This window comes from Callospermophilus lateralis, chromosome 17 (assembly GCF_048772815.1).
Source record: "Callospermophilus lateralis isolate mCalLat2 chromosome 17, mCalLat2.hap1, whole genome shotgun sequence".
Taxonomy (NCBI): domain Eukaryota; kingdom Metazoa; phylum Chordata; class Mammalia; order Rodentia; family Sciuridae; genus Callospermophilus; species Callospermophilus lateralis.
In genome coordinates, this window is record NC_135321.1 from 64,160,595 (window position 1) to 64,177,664 (window position 17,070).

General features: G+C 41.4%; 1 protein-coding gene across 3 annotated transcripts in view; it reads left to right on the top strand.

Moving 5' to 3' along the window:
- The window catches only part of Fam210a (family with sequence similarity 210 member A), a 34,161-nt gene extending 17,091 nt beyond the window's left edge, over window positions 1–17,070 (top strand). The window contains exons 1-4 of one of the 3 annotated variants that reach the window (XM_076837235.1): window positions 4,422–4,444; window positions 7,120–7,634; window positions 12,319–12,430; window positions 15,751–17,070. In XM_076837235.1, the coding sequence (XP_076693350.1) occupies window positions 7,159–7,634; window positions 12,319–12,430; window positions 15,751–15,984 (822 nt within the window). In that variant the 5' untranslated portion in view covers window positions 4,422–4,444; window positions 7,120–7,158 and the 3' untranslated portion in view covers window positions 15,985–17,070. Of the gene's footprint in view, window positions 1–4,421; window positions 4,445–7,114; window positions 7,635–12,318; window positions 12,431–15,750 lie in introns of those variants that run through there. The other 2 variants (XM_076837233.1, XM_076837234.1) reach the window with 2 other exon arrangements.

The following is a 17,070-nucleotide window of genomic DNA, read 5'->3' on the forward strand; positions in this document are numbered from 1 at the left end:
CTCGCCTGGCATGCGTGTGGCCCGGGTTCGATCCTCAGCACCACGTACAAACAAAGATGTTGTGTCTGCCAATAACTAAAAAAAAACTTCTCTCTCTCTCTCTCTCTCTCTCTCTCTCTCTCTCTCTCTCTCCCTCCCTCTCTCCCTCTCTCCCTCCCTCCCTCCCTCCCTCACACTCTCTCTTAAAAAAAAAAAAAAAAGAAATTAGTCTCTTATATGCTGAGCCCAGAAGCGTTCTGTACATACCAGATTGTAGCCTACCCCATTTGCTCACATTTGTTACCTTATGGTATCTGGTTAGAATATTTTCCAATTTCCTAATTAGAATATTGCCCACTTTACCCCCATTGGTCATTTTTAAAATATCCTGTCTGTGTGTGGTGTGGGGGGGGGTTGTCATGGTAATAAGTCCTCAGTGACTGGATTTGTCATGGTAATGGGACTTATCCTAAACAGGGACATGACTCCTCTCCTTGTCCCACCCTTCAGTGGCATCTTTCTTATCCCTGTCTCTGCCACCTTGGCATCCCTGAATTCCTACCTAACAGCTACAGGAGGCACATGCTGTAATACTGAGCCTCACCCCAGCCCTGCTTTCTCTCCTCTTTCTCTAGTTTCCTAAGGAGGAATTTTGTGGAGTTGAGATCTTAACTTCTTTTCTAATATGTGCATTCAGAGCTAAGGAATTTTCATTTACTTCAAAATATTTTTAAACTTTTTTTTTAGACTTTGTTGATTATTGATAAATGTGCGCTTTTAATTTCCAGATATTTAAGGTGGGGGGAGTCAATTCCAGCTGTCTCTGTTAAGATTTCTAGTTCAATTTCATAGTATTTTGAGAACATTGTATGATTTCTGATTTCTTTTCTTTTAAATTTCTTTGGTAATGGGAATTGAACCTGGGGCATTTTACCACTGAGCCACATCCCCTGCCCATTTTTTAAAATCTGAGACTGGGTTTCACTAAGTTGCTTAGGGCCTCCCTAATTTCCTGAGGCTGGCCTTGAACTTGGGATCCTCCTGCCTCAGTCTCCCAAGGCACTGAGATTATAGGCATGCACCACCACATCCTGTTCTTCTGATTTTCTTAACATGTATTCTGTGTCCCAGAATAGGATATTATTGCTCTGTGTATTTTGCTGTTGTTGCATGGAATATTCCATAAGTGCCAATTAGATGAGTTGATTATTGGTGTTTAATTCAGCTGTCTCCTTACTGATTTCTGTCTGCACTGTGTACTAGTGACTGACAAGGGTGTTGAAATCTCTAATAGTGGATTTGCCTATTTCTCCTTTCAGTTGTATCAGTTTTCATTTCATTTGTTTTGAATCTTGTTAGGTGTATATGTATTTACAATTGTTATGTCTTCTTTACATTATCATTATGTTAACAAAAAAAAATTCTGTTTAAATGTACTGATTGGCCTTTAGAATGAATGTTCCCATGAGTTGAATAGAGGAGGTTGGTTATATAGACAGAAAAGCATAAATAAAATTAAAGCAAATTGGTGGTTTCAAAGTTACTTTCCTTGTAAATGTTAAAAGAAGGGATTTCCTTATGCTAGCCAAAAATAACTTGTTAGGGGACTTGGCCATGTAGGAAAGATCTAAGTTTACTTTTTGCCCCTGCAGTTTTGGCAGTTTTAACCTGTGTATAACCAAGGATATGCAAACGGGGGTGGGGGAGTAACAAATTTATTAACAACTTCAGGAGCTCCAGCCACACACAGGATGAGAATCAAAGGACAACTAGACAGAAGAACTGGGCTTAGGCCTCCAGGAAGGGAGGGTGGTGCAGACTGGAATGTTCAGGAAGGAGGCCCGCAGGGAGTCAAGATTACAGTATTATTGCACTTTTGGAATCATAGCTATCAGATTTGTAAATTTTCCTTTCCATTGCATCTTTGCTGTTCATTTTTCCTGCCTTCTCTGTGTTTAATTGGGAATTTTATATGATTTTATTTGATCTCTTCCTTCATTGTGTCAAGTGTATTTTGGGGTTTGCGGGGGGTTGTTTGTTCATTTGTTCGTTGGTTGGTACAGAGATTAAACTTGGGGCACTTTGCCACTGAGCTATATCATTTTAATTTTTTGAGACACGTCTTGCTAAGTTGCTGAGGCTGTCCTCAAACTTGTGATCCTCTTCCTAAGCCTCCCAAGTTGCAGGGGTCACAGGCGTGTGTCTGTGTCTGTGTGTGTGTGTGTGTGTGCGCGCGCGCGCGCTCCCACACCTAGCTTCAGCTGTATTTTTTTTTTTTAATAAGTTTGTAATGTTTTCCCAAGGCTTGACAATTGTGGTATAATAGAAATATGTTTGGTCCTTATCCCTAGTTCCTATCTAGAGTCAAAATTCCTGGGATTTTCAGAGTGGTAGGAATATCTTCTGTTATTTATAATGAGCCCCTTTGATAAGTCTGATTTATGCTAATGAGCTTCTGGATGGGCCATTCCACTTGTTGGCAACCTAGAGATGATAGAACCAAGTAGATTGTTTGAAATTTCAGCCCCACCCTCTTCCTCTGGGAAGGTGTAGGAGCAGGAAAACATGCTCCTTTAAATACTCTTCAGATTTGATGAGTTTCTGGGTTGCTGAATGCATGGTAGTGCTGGGAGACCCCGCAGGCCCAGGGAAGGCACTGGAACTCTGTGTGCCCTCTCCCACTCTGCTTCCCTCTACTCATCTATCTAAATGTATCCTTTATAATAAACTGCCAAACTCTTTCCTGAATTTTATGAACTGTCCCGGAAAATAATTCTAACCCAGGAAGAGGGTTGTGGGAACCTGGGTTTACAGCTGGTTAGTCAGAAGTATGGGTGGCTAGGACTTGGAATTGGCATCTGAAGTGGTGGCGGTTTCTGGGACTTCAACCCATAAGATCTGACAGTTTCTTCAGGTAGATGGTGTCAGAAGTGAATTGGAGGACCTCAGGCTGGAGAGTCCACTGAAGGCCAGGCTCGCACGTGCTGTGAGTGAGTGGGGAGTAGAGGGTACAACAGTCTGAGTTTTCTTATTTTGCTCTACAACAGAGTAGACCTTTTATCTCCTCCAAGTCAATGATACTGAACTACTTCCAGTGTAGTAGCAGATGGATAGAAAACATTGCCATCGTGCCATCTCTGGCCCTCAAACCAGTTCTGAACCGAGAGAAATGATGTACAAATTCACATTGTCAGGTGTGAGTTGGCTCCTGGAGATTTTTATTTATTAGGTCCAGATGGTGCCCAGGAATGTGTATTTTAAAGCCACTCCTCTCCCCACCAGGCTGTCTTCTTCCCATGATCTGATTCCAGGTTTGGAATCCATTGGCCTAGAGGTTTCCTAAAGAAGAGAGGTAAATCTTAGCCCAAGAGGTAGTAGAGGGGTGAACTTGAAAACAGTATGAGAAACGAAAAGCCAGCCACAGAAGACCACATTCCGTGGTTCCTTTTATATGAAATGTCCAAAGTAAACAAATGGTGTGAAAGAGCTTCTGTAAACTAATGGGTGTCACACAAGTCGGGCATCATCATATGTGTAAGGTTGCTAAAGAGTTGGTCAGAGCCACCACTCCATGATCCCTTCAGACTAAGTGACATTAAGTCATACTTGTTATTAGACGGTGAGAAGAGAGCCTGATGTTGTACCCCCACCTACCCCCAGGGGTGAAGAGGGAAAAGAGCAGCCATGTCTTCTTATTTCATCTGGTTACCTGAAGGGGAATGGGTGAATGGCAAGTGAGTGCTGATGGTTTTAGTTTCCTTCTTGGGTAATGAAAATGTTTTGAACTTTGATTGTGGTGATAGTTATACAGGTATGAATTGTTTTGCTCGAATTCAGGACCCCCAAAAGATCACCAGAGACCAAGATCGATGTAAGCAGCAAAGAGGTGTTTATTGCGAGCTAGCTCCGTCCTCCAGGTGCACACAGCAACTTGTGACGCTGAGAGGCCCCAAGCCCAGGGTTTGCAGCAGTTTTATACACTTTTTAGGGAAGGCAGGGACTTCACATACATCATAGCTTCTCTTAGAAAAATTATCACACACCTTGTGAAAATCGTAAAACAACTCTAAAACATGATTAGCACAGTCACTGGTGGGAACAAGTTGGGTAGGGGTGATTGGCTAGTACAAGAGGAGGAGTCGTTTGAACTGATTGGTTTAGGGGAGTATGTGCTAAACTACTGGGAGGGTCATCTGGTATCCCAGGTATTTTCCTGGGATGCTGATTGGTGGCTGCTAGGGGGTTGCTATGCATCCCCACCTAGCCTGACTGAGTCAGGGACACCTGGCCAGCAGATCTCTCCTGGAGATAAACAACTCAGCAGGGTGGGTATGTGCCTAGGAGTGCTCTGTGGGGCTTTCCAAGGACAAGGGTCACGCCCCCTTCCTTGGACAGGCTTTGCTCTGAGGTAGAAGCTGGTTTTCCAGAATGGACTACAATTCACTGATTTCTGCTCCTTGGAAAGGTGAATTATATCTCAGTAAAGCAATTTTTTAAAAATAGGCTATAAGAAAGGGAGAGGTTAAAAATACTTTTTAAAATTGGGAGGGGACAGTTGGGAAAACCAGAGGAAAGGCTGCAAATGGAAGCTTGGAAAGAGGCTCTTTAAAATTGCTTTTTATTTATTTTGTTCGCACATACAAACACACAATCTCTAGTTTCCTGACAGTTATACTTCTCGGAATTCCAACTCCTGGAATACTGCCCTATAAAAGAAGCAGGCTTGGGGCTGGGATTATGGCTCAGCAGTAGAGAGCCTTGCATGTGCAAGGCCCTTTGTTCGATCCTCAGCAACACATAAAAATAATAGATAAATAATAATAAAGTTATTGTGTCCAACTATAACTATAAAGGATAAATTTAAAATAAAAAAAGAAGCAAGCTTAAGAGAAAAATAACCTTTAGCAAGGCCTTAAGTAACTTAGTGAGATTCTGTCTCAAAATAAAAGCCCCTCTAAGCCATGGCCAGGACCTATTAGAAGACAGTGGTACTAGAGAAAGAACTAAAGACCAGAAATTTAAAGTACAGTGTTTGGAAGGAGTTTTGTAATGAAAAATGAAACTATTTTTCACTAATTTTAGATAATGAGTCCAGCTGAGCTAAGGCTTAGGATCAGTAACAGGTGTTCTCTTCCTCTTTGGCACAGGCATGGTATAGGTATATAAATGCAGGTGGAAATACAGTTTGTTGGAAAGCACAGCAAGATCGCCCGTGCCCATGTTCAGCTTCCACAGCAATAATGACACTGTTGGTTTGTAAACTTAACCAAGGGCTTCATCCTTTTTATTATTGACTTTCTGGGTTCTTTGGTATTTGTTATCACTGCAGCTCTTCTTTCTATTTGGTGTTAATGGGTCTGATGCATCAGATTCTCTTTTATTTGTCACTGACTTTGATTTTGAGTACAGCGGTCACCAGTATCACTTCTGAAGGCTTCCTGGGAGCCCATTTATTTTGCAAGATTTGTAGTTTCACTTCACGACTCATTTGTATCTGTGAGAGTCTGATAGAAACTGATGTTAATTATTAATTATGGAGGAAATAAGTCAGAGAATTAATCTTATAAGTGGAGACTTTATTAATGAAAGTTTTTATTTAACAGTTCTTGCTTTCCCAGTCAACTGTGTGCCCCAGACGATGAATCTTTGTGCAAAATGAGGTGTCTGTATTCATTGGGGTGCTAGTTAAATCTTACTGTTTATTATACAATTTTAAAATGCAATCACCTCTTCTAAACATGCCAGAAGTAAAGTAGGAAGGTGGGCAGGATAGGGTGAGGTGGAGATTAGAGGCAGGGGCTGACTTCCTGATAGTAAGGGCTCCTTTAATTCCATCTACCCTGGAAAGGGATAGTAATCTGCTCAGTAGTACTGCTAACTTGGTTGGCTCTGTTACTCCAAAGTCCACAAGCTTCTAAAACTACATTTTACTGCCTTTCTGGCTGGGGGTGGAATAGGTGTGGGGTGCAGGTTTTGATATCTAAAGGTGTCTCTTTTTTTCCTTTTTTTTTTTTTTTTTTTTTTTTGCAGAGCTGGGTATTGAACCCAGGGATATTCTACTGCATCCTCAGGCCTCTTTTAAAATTTTTTGGTAATTTACTTTGAGACAGGGTCTTGCCAAGTTGCTGAGGCTAGACTGGAACTGAGGCTAGACTGCCTCTGCCTCCCGAGTTGCTGTGATTATAGGCATGTGCCTTCACATCCTGCTTTTCATTTATCTTGTCAATCTTAATTCTGCACTGATACCAAATGAAATGTCAAGATATTGCTGTTCTTTTCCCTCTCCACCCTTAATATATTGAAGGAGTGGGGGACAGGGAGGCACAACACCAGACTCTCTTCTCACCATCGAATAACATAGGTGATTTACAACTTAATGTAACTTAGTCTGAAGGGATCATGGAGTAGTGGCTCTGATCAACTCTTCAGCAACCTTAACATGTATGATGATAACCGACTTGTGTGATGCTTATTGGTTTACAGATACTCTTTCACACCAGAAATTGCACAATTCCTGTAACTATGCTGTGAAAGCCCTGCCCATTGTCATACACCTGTAATCCCAGTGGCTCAGGAGGCTGAGACTAAAGGATCACAAGTTTGAGGCCAGCCTCAGTGACTTAGCAAGGCCTTAAGTAACTTAGTGAGATTCTGTCTCAAAATAAAAATGGCTGGGGATGTAGCTCAGTGACAGAGTACCCTGGATTCAATCCCCAATTCCAAAAGCAGAAAACCATGTCCTCATTTAACCAGTGTACTTGGGCTTAAAAGTCTGAAAGGGAATTGCATGGCATTATGTATCTAAAACCTTCAGACCCAGGTCTTGTGCTACACTGCTTCTTTTCTTGAAGGACTTCAACAACAGTAGCCTTACCAAAGTTGTAAGAGAGCCTGTGAACATTCCCCTCCATGATGGCTGCTGGACTGGTTGACTGTACTTAAAGGATATCTTTTAATGACATTTTAAAATCACAGTGCCTTAAAACTATACCATAATATAAATTCCTATGGGTAGCAGTTTTTGTCCTTTTACTTTCTAATAGTTAATGATTAATTTACTATTAATGGTTTAATATGGGTTGGTTTAAAATGTAAGCCTATGTATAATCTACTTTTTTTTTTTTTTTTTTTTAAGTTTAGCCTCTGTACGAAGCTGAAATCCATCACCATCATTCAAAAATGCAATGGAATCTACCACGGACTGTGTCTCGGCTGGCACACAGGACATGCTTGGAACCACAGAAAACTGGTCTCTTTGGACACCGCCAGAACTTAAAGGGACCATTACTTTTGAATAACACTGAATCTAAAGTAGTTTGGGTTGAAGATCCTCAAAAGCAATGGCTCCACTTACCTGCTGCCCAGTGCCTTGCAAAGGAGAGGAAGTCATCGGGTACTCAGATACCCCGACAGGGGGTCCTTCGCCAAGGACAGTGGGAGCAGGTGGTTTTGTCCAAGAGGGTTTTGTCGTCCAGTGCCACAGGCAAAGGGACTCCTTCAGAAAAAAAGGAAGAACTTGATCCTTTACAAGACAAATCTATTAGTCTTTATCAGCGATTTAAGAGAACATTTAGGCAATATGGGAAAGTTTTGATTCCTGTGCATCTAATAACTTCTGGTATTTGGTTTGGAACATTTTATTATGCAGCCATAAAGTAAGTTTTGCTTGATTGACTGCCCTTCACTAATTTATTAGAATGGTCATCTTACTTTTAGTCTTAAATGTATATTTTTAATGCTTTAGTGTCTTTCATTGATAGAAGCTAATTGCTTTTTGTAGCTGTTTTTCACATTTTACTAAGAGTGACTAATGTTTGCTTTCTGCGCACAGGCATTTTGCTATATTTTCTGCATCATCTCATTTAATTCTTATGGTGATTTAATGATATAAGTAGTGAAATTCTTTCCTTTTTATGAATGAAACCAGTAACTCCAGAGGTAGAACCTGGACAGAAACCCCAGTCAGGCTCCTCACTGCTGTGCTGACGTCATCTGCACACATATCAGAGTCCAGAAGTAAAGTACCAGTCTCAGAAATTTGGTAACACTATTAGTTCCTTACAGTGTTTAAAAATCTGGAAAGATACCTGTCTTCTTGGATGTGTGGTTTTGGTGGGAAATTCCAAAGCCTGTCTACTATTTGTTGTTTATGCAAAAAATGGAACCACTGACAGACTTGGGCTCTGACATTACTCACCCAAGTAAGTGTCAGGGAAGGGCATCTTGTGATCAGAAGTGAATCTGGAAGGCATGGCTTCCTCCCAGTTTTGTAGAACACAAAATCTCTAAGTCCGTCATTCTTTAAGTTAAACACAGTTCCTTAATGGTAAGGTGTGTTTGTGGTGCTATGGCTGGTGGTGCATAAGCCACCAGCGCTCATGTCCTGGCAGGGCCATGTGCCTGGCCTCGGGAGCCAGAGAGGTGGCTTTGCCGCTTCATTCAGCTCTCTTGATGTGCTTAGAATTACTTTACCCTTCCCAGAGTCCACTGGCTTTCAGCATTCTGTTTTACTTCATGGCTTGGTGTTGAGGCAGTAATGAGACACAGTGGCTGCGAATGCGAAGCTGCCCTTGGCAAAGCGTACTGCCTCCCAAGATGGTGGAATGGAGTCTGCTTATTAGGAAACATGGGGTTCCAGATGCCTCTTAGCACCAGTTCTGAAAGGATGGGCTTTCTTTACCTTGTATAATTGACGGTGTTCTCTTCTGAACATGTTTAATATTTATAGAACTCTTCAAAACTGCCCTTAGGTTTTTGGCAGAACATAAAATTCATACCATTTTTAAATAAAGGTTATTATAGGCATTCAGTCCCACATGATTCTACACAGTGAATTTTTTTCTTGAGCCACTAAGAATCTTTTGAAAGAAGTTTTGATACTTGTTTGTTCCTTCTGGCCTTAGAGGGAGAAAACCTAAGGTTTTAATTAATTGGATACAAGATCCTCATTTGGGCTAATAAAAATAATTATTTTATTGCAGCTGCTTAAGATTTCTTCAGGTGAGGCAGTTGTGGGGGATGATTCTGTCATCTCTTATGAAATACACCCTCTTAGCTTCATCCCTTCTCCTCTTTTTCTGCAGAAGACTTCTGTCTAACCATGGTGGTCAAACTGACCACTTCATAACTGTATGCCTTAGCCAGCAGTGCTGCCAGCCGGGACTCCTGGCTCAGTTCTGGTACAACCTCCCCTGGCTGAGTAATGGAACCCAGGATCCTGGCTAAGTAACAGGACACGGGATCCGATGCCTCCAGAACCATCCTCCTTAGTGTTTTTACTAGATATATAGACTTCAAAATAAAGATTGATGTGTTTTAAGTGAAGACTTAATCGAAAGTAATAATTAGAAAATAGAACTCATTGATGAAATTTTTAAAAATTAGGGTATGTTCAAATTGCAGATTATCTTTCACTGAGAGATTATTTTATTGCAAAATAGAAGTTAATTGTATTAAATACAGTTTTTTTTAATCCAGCCACCAAGAGGCTAGCTATATTTTAGGAAGTCCCCACACACCCCCAACTGGAAAAATGTCTGTTGTATGGTTGTTACTTAGTATTAAAAGATTGGTGGCTGGAAGGATGAGCATCTGCCATCAGGCAGCATTACTGACCAGGTTTGTCTCAGTTACTCAGCAGCCAGCATGCTGCCTTTCTAGGCACCAGAGAACACATATTTAGTTAGAAAGTTCTGAGGCTTTTGAAATACTTTATTTTAGGAGCAGCTAAAGTAAAAGATTATATTTTGTGTTGAGCTTTGTTGCTGCCTGTGTCCTCTGACCAGCAGAAGAGTTCTTCTGATCACACATGGCCCAGTAGTGACAGTGTTACCCCTGCCTTTAGAAGCCTGTATCTGGGGGCTCTTTCTGGTTCCTGAAGGTGCAGATGCACACTCAGCCAGGATCCAGGCTGATGTGTACTGTACTCTCTCCGGGCAGTGAATGTGCTTTGACCTGTGCATCTTTTGAGCCACCTGTAGAGCTGCCAGGCTGTGGGAGCTTCAGAGTAGAAGGTGACAGTGGGCATTCCTGTTTGACTTGGACCCTCATTAACCATGTGCTTATTTCCTTATCAGTAGCCTGCAATGTTATACCTTATGCAAGGTGTGTGAGTTTGTTATCTCATTTTTATGATAAAGAAGTTTTTTTAATCACTTGGGTTTTTTTTTTTTTTTTTTGCCAATTGTATATTTTTTCCTTCATTTTATGATGTTAAATGTATAAATTTTATACAATGGGTTTAAATGGAAACTAGGAAATAATTAAATAATTTCATAATGTATTGGTGGGTGATAGAAGAATAAAAGTAGCTTGTTATGGCAGGATGTTACCACATAGCTACTCTAGTGACTTGGTTAGATCCATATACAAAAGTCAGCTCTAGAGGCAGACCTTACCTTAGTGGAATGTGTGGTAGCTTTTTTACAGCTATGGCACTTACTAAGCAGATCTGCGTAGAGCAGGGAAGGTTTATTTTAGCTCATGGCTTCAGAGGTTTCAGTTAGGGCCTGGCTCCAAGGTGGAAGCATGGTGGGACGGAGTGACAAAAGAGGGTTGTTCAGCTCGTGGCAGCCACAAAGTAGAGAGCAAGGAGGGACAATCGTAGTCCCCAGGGGCACATTCGTAAGGCCCTACTCCAGCTAGGTTTCACCTCCCACTAATGTAATCACATTATTAATTGGTCAATGGATTGATCCACTGATGAGGTCAGAGTCCTCACGATGTAATCACTTTCTTAAATCCCCACCCACCTCTGAACACTGCTGCCCTGGAGACCCAGCCTTTAAGATCCAGCACCTGCGTCTTTGGGAAACATTTTACATCCAAACCACAACAGGGTATTATTACTATCTAGAAAGAGATTTGGAAAAGAATTAAAGGTGCAGATAGACAAAATCAGATTGAACTTAAGGCTTAAGAGTTGATTTTAAAATTTACCTCCAAATGTTCTTTCCAGTGTTCAGATTTCCTTTTATTTTTTTATAATAGGTAATTTTAATGGTCCTTCTTTGATGTCCATCAGCAGTGTCTACTGAGAATATTCCCTGGTCACTTAGTATCATTGGTGAAATCACGAAAGAGCTACACCTTTTCTCTAGTTCATCAAATTATTCTTTAATATTAAAAAAAGAAATTTATAATGACCATGATAAGGGTCAGGCAATTCCCTTTTTTGATGAAAGAGGGTAAGACACAGTCATAGAGTAGCCATCTGGGGCCCTCCTTAACCAAGAGGAAAGCTCAGAAACACCAAGAGTGGGATAGAGGGACGTTATGTCCCCCTTGCAGTGACGCTTCAGCTGGACACAGCTCCACCTATCAATGTCCTAGGGGAGATATCAACTTGAGGCCAGTTATGAGAAAACAATCACTGAAACCCAAATTGAGCAGTGCCATACCTGCAGCCAGCTGCCTGCTTCACGTTACCAGTGCCAAGAAAGAAATCCTGGAAACATGTCCAGGAGGAAGGAGACTAGAACAAGGGAAAATAGGATGACTGGGACAATTTAAGGAATTTTAATGTAGATTTTGTATTCACTTACCATATACTATTGTGTGTGCTAAATTTGCTAAAGGTGATGATTACGTTAAGTTTACACAGGTGAATGCCCTTGTTCTGATTTGGGGTGGAGGTTTGTAGTGTCTGCAAAACCTGTGCACTGAGAGAGTGGGAGGACAAGGGCAAGTGTAGTCAGGAAACTGAAAAATGCCCATGCTGGGGCTCGCCAGCTCAGCATGGAGGCCCGTCTCCCCCTCCCCTCCAAGAATTCATTGCAGTGTGTAGTAATTGTTCTTTACCTGCCTTTCAGGTCTTAGAACAGAATCATCTTTTTAGAATAATTGAGTTTCCACAAACCCACAGAATCATTTATTCTCTGTGTAATAGCACAATAAGTGATATTAAAATATTCTTTGCTCTTATGATAATGGTATAGACTTGACATGAAGTGTTAAAGGTAAAAATCTTATGTCTTGAAATGTGAGTTGGGTCATTGTAAAGAAGTAATATTTGGGGGGAGGAAACAAAGATCAGGTAAACGACTCTGAGCCGCCTCTTAATTTGCTTGAAGCTATTGATTTTGCTCTAATAAATGCTTCTATTGCTAAATATGCTAATTAGGACATCTGTGTTTAGATGGTGAGACATGGCACTACTCAGAGGCTTGTGTGGCTACTGTACATTGTGTTTTGAATAAGATGTTGTCTTAGAAGTGCTTAATAATGCAGAATTAGCTTTTAAACAAAATTTATAAACAAATTATGGTAAATTTGTGGTTGTGTGTTTTCAGATAATCTCTGAAGGCTTTTTATGTATAACTTCCTTGTGCTTCTTCATAGAGGAGTGAATGTCATTCCTTTTCTGGAGTTCCTCGGGCTGCCTGACAGCGTCGTGAACATCCTGAAAAACTCCCAGAGTGGAAATGCCCTGACGGCATATGCCATGTTCAAGGTGGGTGCCACGGCGGACAGCATCCCTCCCTGCGAGACTGCCTGTCAGCTCTTCATAGTTCTTGTGACTTAAGTTGTATTTCATCCTTTACGTGTCTGATGAATAACTCAAGTCATACAGTTTCCAAGTACAAATAAAATGATGGCTCTAGGAGAAGTGCCTTAAGAAAAGCTGGACTGTGACCTGCTGTGGTAGGCCACTGGGCGGCTGTGTGTTTTCAGGGCTTTCTGGGTAGTTCCCCTGTTGACACTTTGTCTTTCCTTCATCAGAGCTCCATAGGCCACCTGACGTGTTAGCAGGAGTCAGCATGTAGCCTCCTGTTTACAGTAATTCATCTCTTGTAATGTAGCTCACCTTTTCTTAGTAAATGAAATAGTGAAGTTTAATTGAAAATGTTTTATGTGATGAACTTTTCTTAGATTTGTCAGATGTCCTTTTACACATGAATGATCTATAACTGCTCTGGATTCAGACAACATTGTGACTCTAGTTTCTACTCACACAGGTCTTTATTTTGGAAGGAAAGGCTCCTTGTAAATTGTGACATTTAGCCAAATTAATCTCATTTTGTTTAGTTCACAAAATCTTATGAGGTTCTGTGATGCTTCTACCTCAGGGAAGAAAACAGGTAAAAAATGTTTGGAAATTAGATGTTATTTTACTTCTATTGTATAAAAATGCCTAGAATTAGAATTTATAGTATTATTCAAAAATAGCATTGTTTCATTCTGTCATCCTTATTAGAGTCCTCTGAAATTTTAGATTTCCTTTTATAATAATGACTTGAGGGCTAAAGCTTAATTGCTAGCGTTTTTCTACATTAAGATGTATTAAATTCATAAATTGTCAAGTTTCTAATTACATGGGTATAATTTAGCCTTAATATACCAAACTAGCATGATGACAATTTAAGCTATTTCCCTGATCCTCTTTGTTCCTTGTCCCAGGCACCTGTATCCTCTCTTTAAGTTCATGTCAGTCTCTGTGAGGTTTTCTTTTTAAGTGCTTGTTTTCTTTATTTGATTATGAGCTTCAAGGAATTCAGGATTATATCTTCATTCTCTTTGTTTTTACTATTCCTGAGACTGCATTTTGTAGGCAGAACCGTGCTTGGCCTGGGTTTAGGAAGCAAAGACTGACCAGTGCAGTGGTGTGGGCTGGGGAAATGAGAGGACTTTCCTGAGTGTTTTCTGTAACGCACAGTTTCCCAAAAAAGGACAACAGGCAGAGATGTCTTGCTTCCTCCAGTCAAAGCCCCAAAATGGCGTGTGGCCAAGGCGAGGAAGGTGGCTGGGTGAACAACTGAGCTCCCTCTTGCTCATTAAATGCACCTATAGTTTCATGGGTCAGACTCACCAGCCCCTGCTCTGAACCAAGTGCCATCCTAGGTATTAGGCAAACACCAGTTAAATAGAACAGCACAAAATACCTGTCTGTGCGGAGCATAGACTTCAATTGTGTGGGGATAGACTGGGGAAGCATTTGGAGAGACGAGAAAGATTAAGTTAAAAATGTAGACACACAGTGTGTGCAGCATTTAGATGGTGGTAAGTGCTAAGAAGAAAGAATTAACCATGAATGGAGTATGTGATATATGTATGTGTGTGTTTTCAGAGGCAAGGGTGCAATTGTAGAGGGAAGGTGCCACTGAGAAGTTCAGAGCGTGGTCAGGCAGCTCCAAGGGAGAAGTGTTCCAAGCAGAGGAAACCACAAGGGCCAAGTACTGAGACTATAGAGACTGGGGGTGTTTGGAGGCTAGTGGGAAGCCATTGTGCCTGGAATGAGTGAGTGTGAGAGAGATGAGAGAGCCAGATCAGTCACTCACTGTAGGCACTTGGGCACTATTGTGAGGACTTCAGCTTTGTCTCTAAGGGCATGGAAAGTTATTGGGCAAGTTTAAGCACTTGATCTCTGTTTCAGCAAAATCACTTGGACTGCCATGCCAATAGGCAAGAGCAGGGTGGAGGCAGAGGGAGCTGGCGTGAAGCTGGTGCAGTGGCTAGGCTGGAGTTCCGGTGGCCATGTACCTGTGGTGGAAGGAGAGGCTGTCAGAAATAGATGGATTCTGGATGTATTTTGAAGGAGCTAATTGGTTTTTCGAATTGTTTGGATGCAACTTACATAAGAGAAAGGGGTTGTGTGGTCTAAGCTATCTCCTTGGTTTTTGGCCTCAGCAACTGTGATGGAAAAGACTGAGAGGATCAGGTCTGGATGGACAGTTGAGGTCCACAGGTGAGTTTTGAATATTAAGTTTTGGGATCAAGTCGATATGCAAGTGGAAATGAGTAGAATATACTAGAATTCATAGAAGAGGTTCAGTCTGGGGATGAAAATTTAGGAATTCTCATTGTACAGATGGCACTAAAGATATGAAAGTGGACAAGTCAGCATAGGGATGAGAAAGGAGAAGAAAGGGAAGGTCTGAGGACTGTGTATTGTCATGCTGTGCTCAAACACAAGTGTACAATAGGCATCCACAAGCTGACAGGAAGCCAGTGGGGTGGTCCTGGCACTCTGTGCAAGATGCACAGAGGAGCTGCCGTGGGGGGGGTCAGGCTGAGCTGGGGTTGGTTATACTTGACAGTGGGTTTGGTTTCCTAGAAGTTTGGGAGCTGATGCAAGTGGGTGGTGGGGAGGCCATGTGGGAGCCTGCCAGAGCCAGGGCAGGGGCAGAGAGAGTTCGAGCAGCTCTCCTGCAGCTGGATCCACATGTGATGGCAGCCCCTTTGCCTGGGTGAGTCCCTTCAGCCGATTCATCTCCTGTTTGGTTACAGTCTTTAAATCTCTGTGACCTCACGGAATCTCCTGGCTAGACTTCTAGGCCTTAGGTGAATTGTGAGGAGAAAGTAGCATTCAGCCTGGAAGAGTCAAAGGAGCAAGGAGCAGGATGTGGAGTGAGACTAAATCCAGCAGGGAAACCTTTGGCCCTCACTCCAATCCATCACTGAAGAAGTTGACCGGGTTGGGAGCATATAAGCAGGTGTGCCTTTGTTATTGTTTGGGGCACCAAGCCCTTTTTCTGATTTCCAGGTGAACATGCCCCCCAGGCCCACTAGTGTGAAGGTAAGGGCATCAGTGTTATGGACTGCAGTAATTCTTTAAGTCATGGGTTAGGTTGTAGAGGGACAAACGTTGGTAAAGTGAGTTCACATAAGAAGCATCCCTTGTTAGGATAGAAAAGATTATAGAATGTTGCTACATTACTCTTGTGAAGCAATGAATTATTTGTACAATGGTTATTACCAGGAATGTAAATTTCAACTTAATTTTATTCATAGTCATAATCATGTGTTGATCTGCCTGTTGGCTTTTTTCTTAAGATTGCAACACCTGCGCGCTACACCGTGACCTTGGGAGGAACCTCCTTTACCGTGAAGTATTTGCGCAGTCATGGATACATGTCCACACCACCCCCTGTCAAGGAGTATCTACAAGACAGGATGGAAGAGACCAAGGAGCTCATCACAGAGAAAATGGAAGAGACCAAGGACAGACTCACTGAAAAACTACATGAAACCAAAGAAAAAGTTTCTTTTAAGAAAAAAGTGGAATAGGGTGCCTTGTATAACAAATTATAGAAAGTTCCTGCACTTTAACCCTCTGAAGACTTTGGGCAAAGATAACAAGCTTCTGATTATTTTTTGATTAGTTGCTTAAGTAGACCAGTTCTCTGAGGGTTAAAGAATTAAGATACCTTTTTAAAGTTAAATATCCTACAAAAATCAGTGTTTAAGAGGAAGAAATGAGCCTAGTATAGGAATTGTATATCAGTGGCAGAAGGAAGCAGTGGCTACTGTTTTAGAATCCAGGGTTCTCTTCCTGGGTCTTCGGGATCTCTCTGCTTCATGTTCTCCAGTGTGTGCAGACCAGACCATTGACTTCTTGAATAACCGTGGCCCGTAGGCAGAGTGCTGATACTGGGGCTTAGTCTTCGTGTTATTCATTAAGGTTTTAACTATATTCAGTTCTCTGTGGAGACAGACTTGCACCTGTGAATAGGAGGGTATTAGTCTTTCTGTGAAAAAGATCTAAAGTTTACTTACTAGTTAAAAATATAATCCTATGTGAAGAAAATGGAATAAAAATTGAATCCTATATGTAAATAAGATGAATTGGTTACATATAAGTGAAAAATGAACCCTTTCGAGATGATTTTTTACCCAAAGCTTGTCAAAATCACTTTTTTAAAGCAATTTTACAGCCAAAATGCTTTTTCAAAATTGGATATTGGTTGTGGTCACTTAGAATATCACTTTCCAGTGAATCACTTCCTATCGTCTTTACCTAATCTTTCAAGGAGAATTGAAGGTTTTATTAAGTTTATGGTTGAAATCAGATCTTCTTCAATAACATCTCAGGCTCATGATTCCAAGCAGGGAGAGATTTGTGAGACCACAGGTGGGACCAGGATACTCTGGGGACAGCACTGCCCCTGGGCCAGAGGGGCCTCCTCCCAGAAAGGTAGTGGGACCTCCCAGTATCCAGTCTCAGAGTTGGTGTTGATTTCATATGGAGTGAATCTTACAGTTGTGGCTGCTGCTTTCTCTCACATTGAAGGAAAATACCCTTGCTTTAGTGTTCTACTTGATTGTTTTATAGCGAATCTATCACTATCATTAAACTCTTGGCTTAGAATGAAA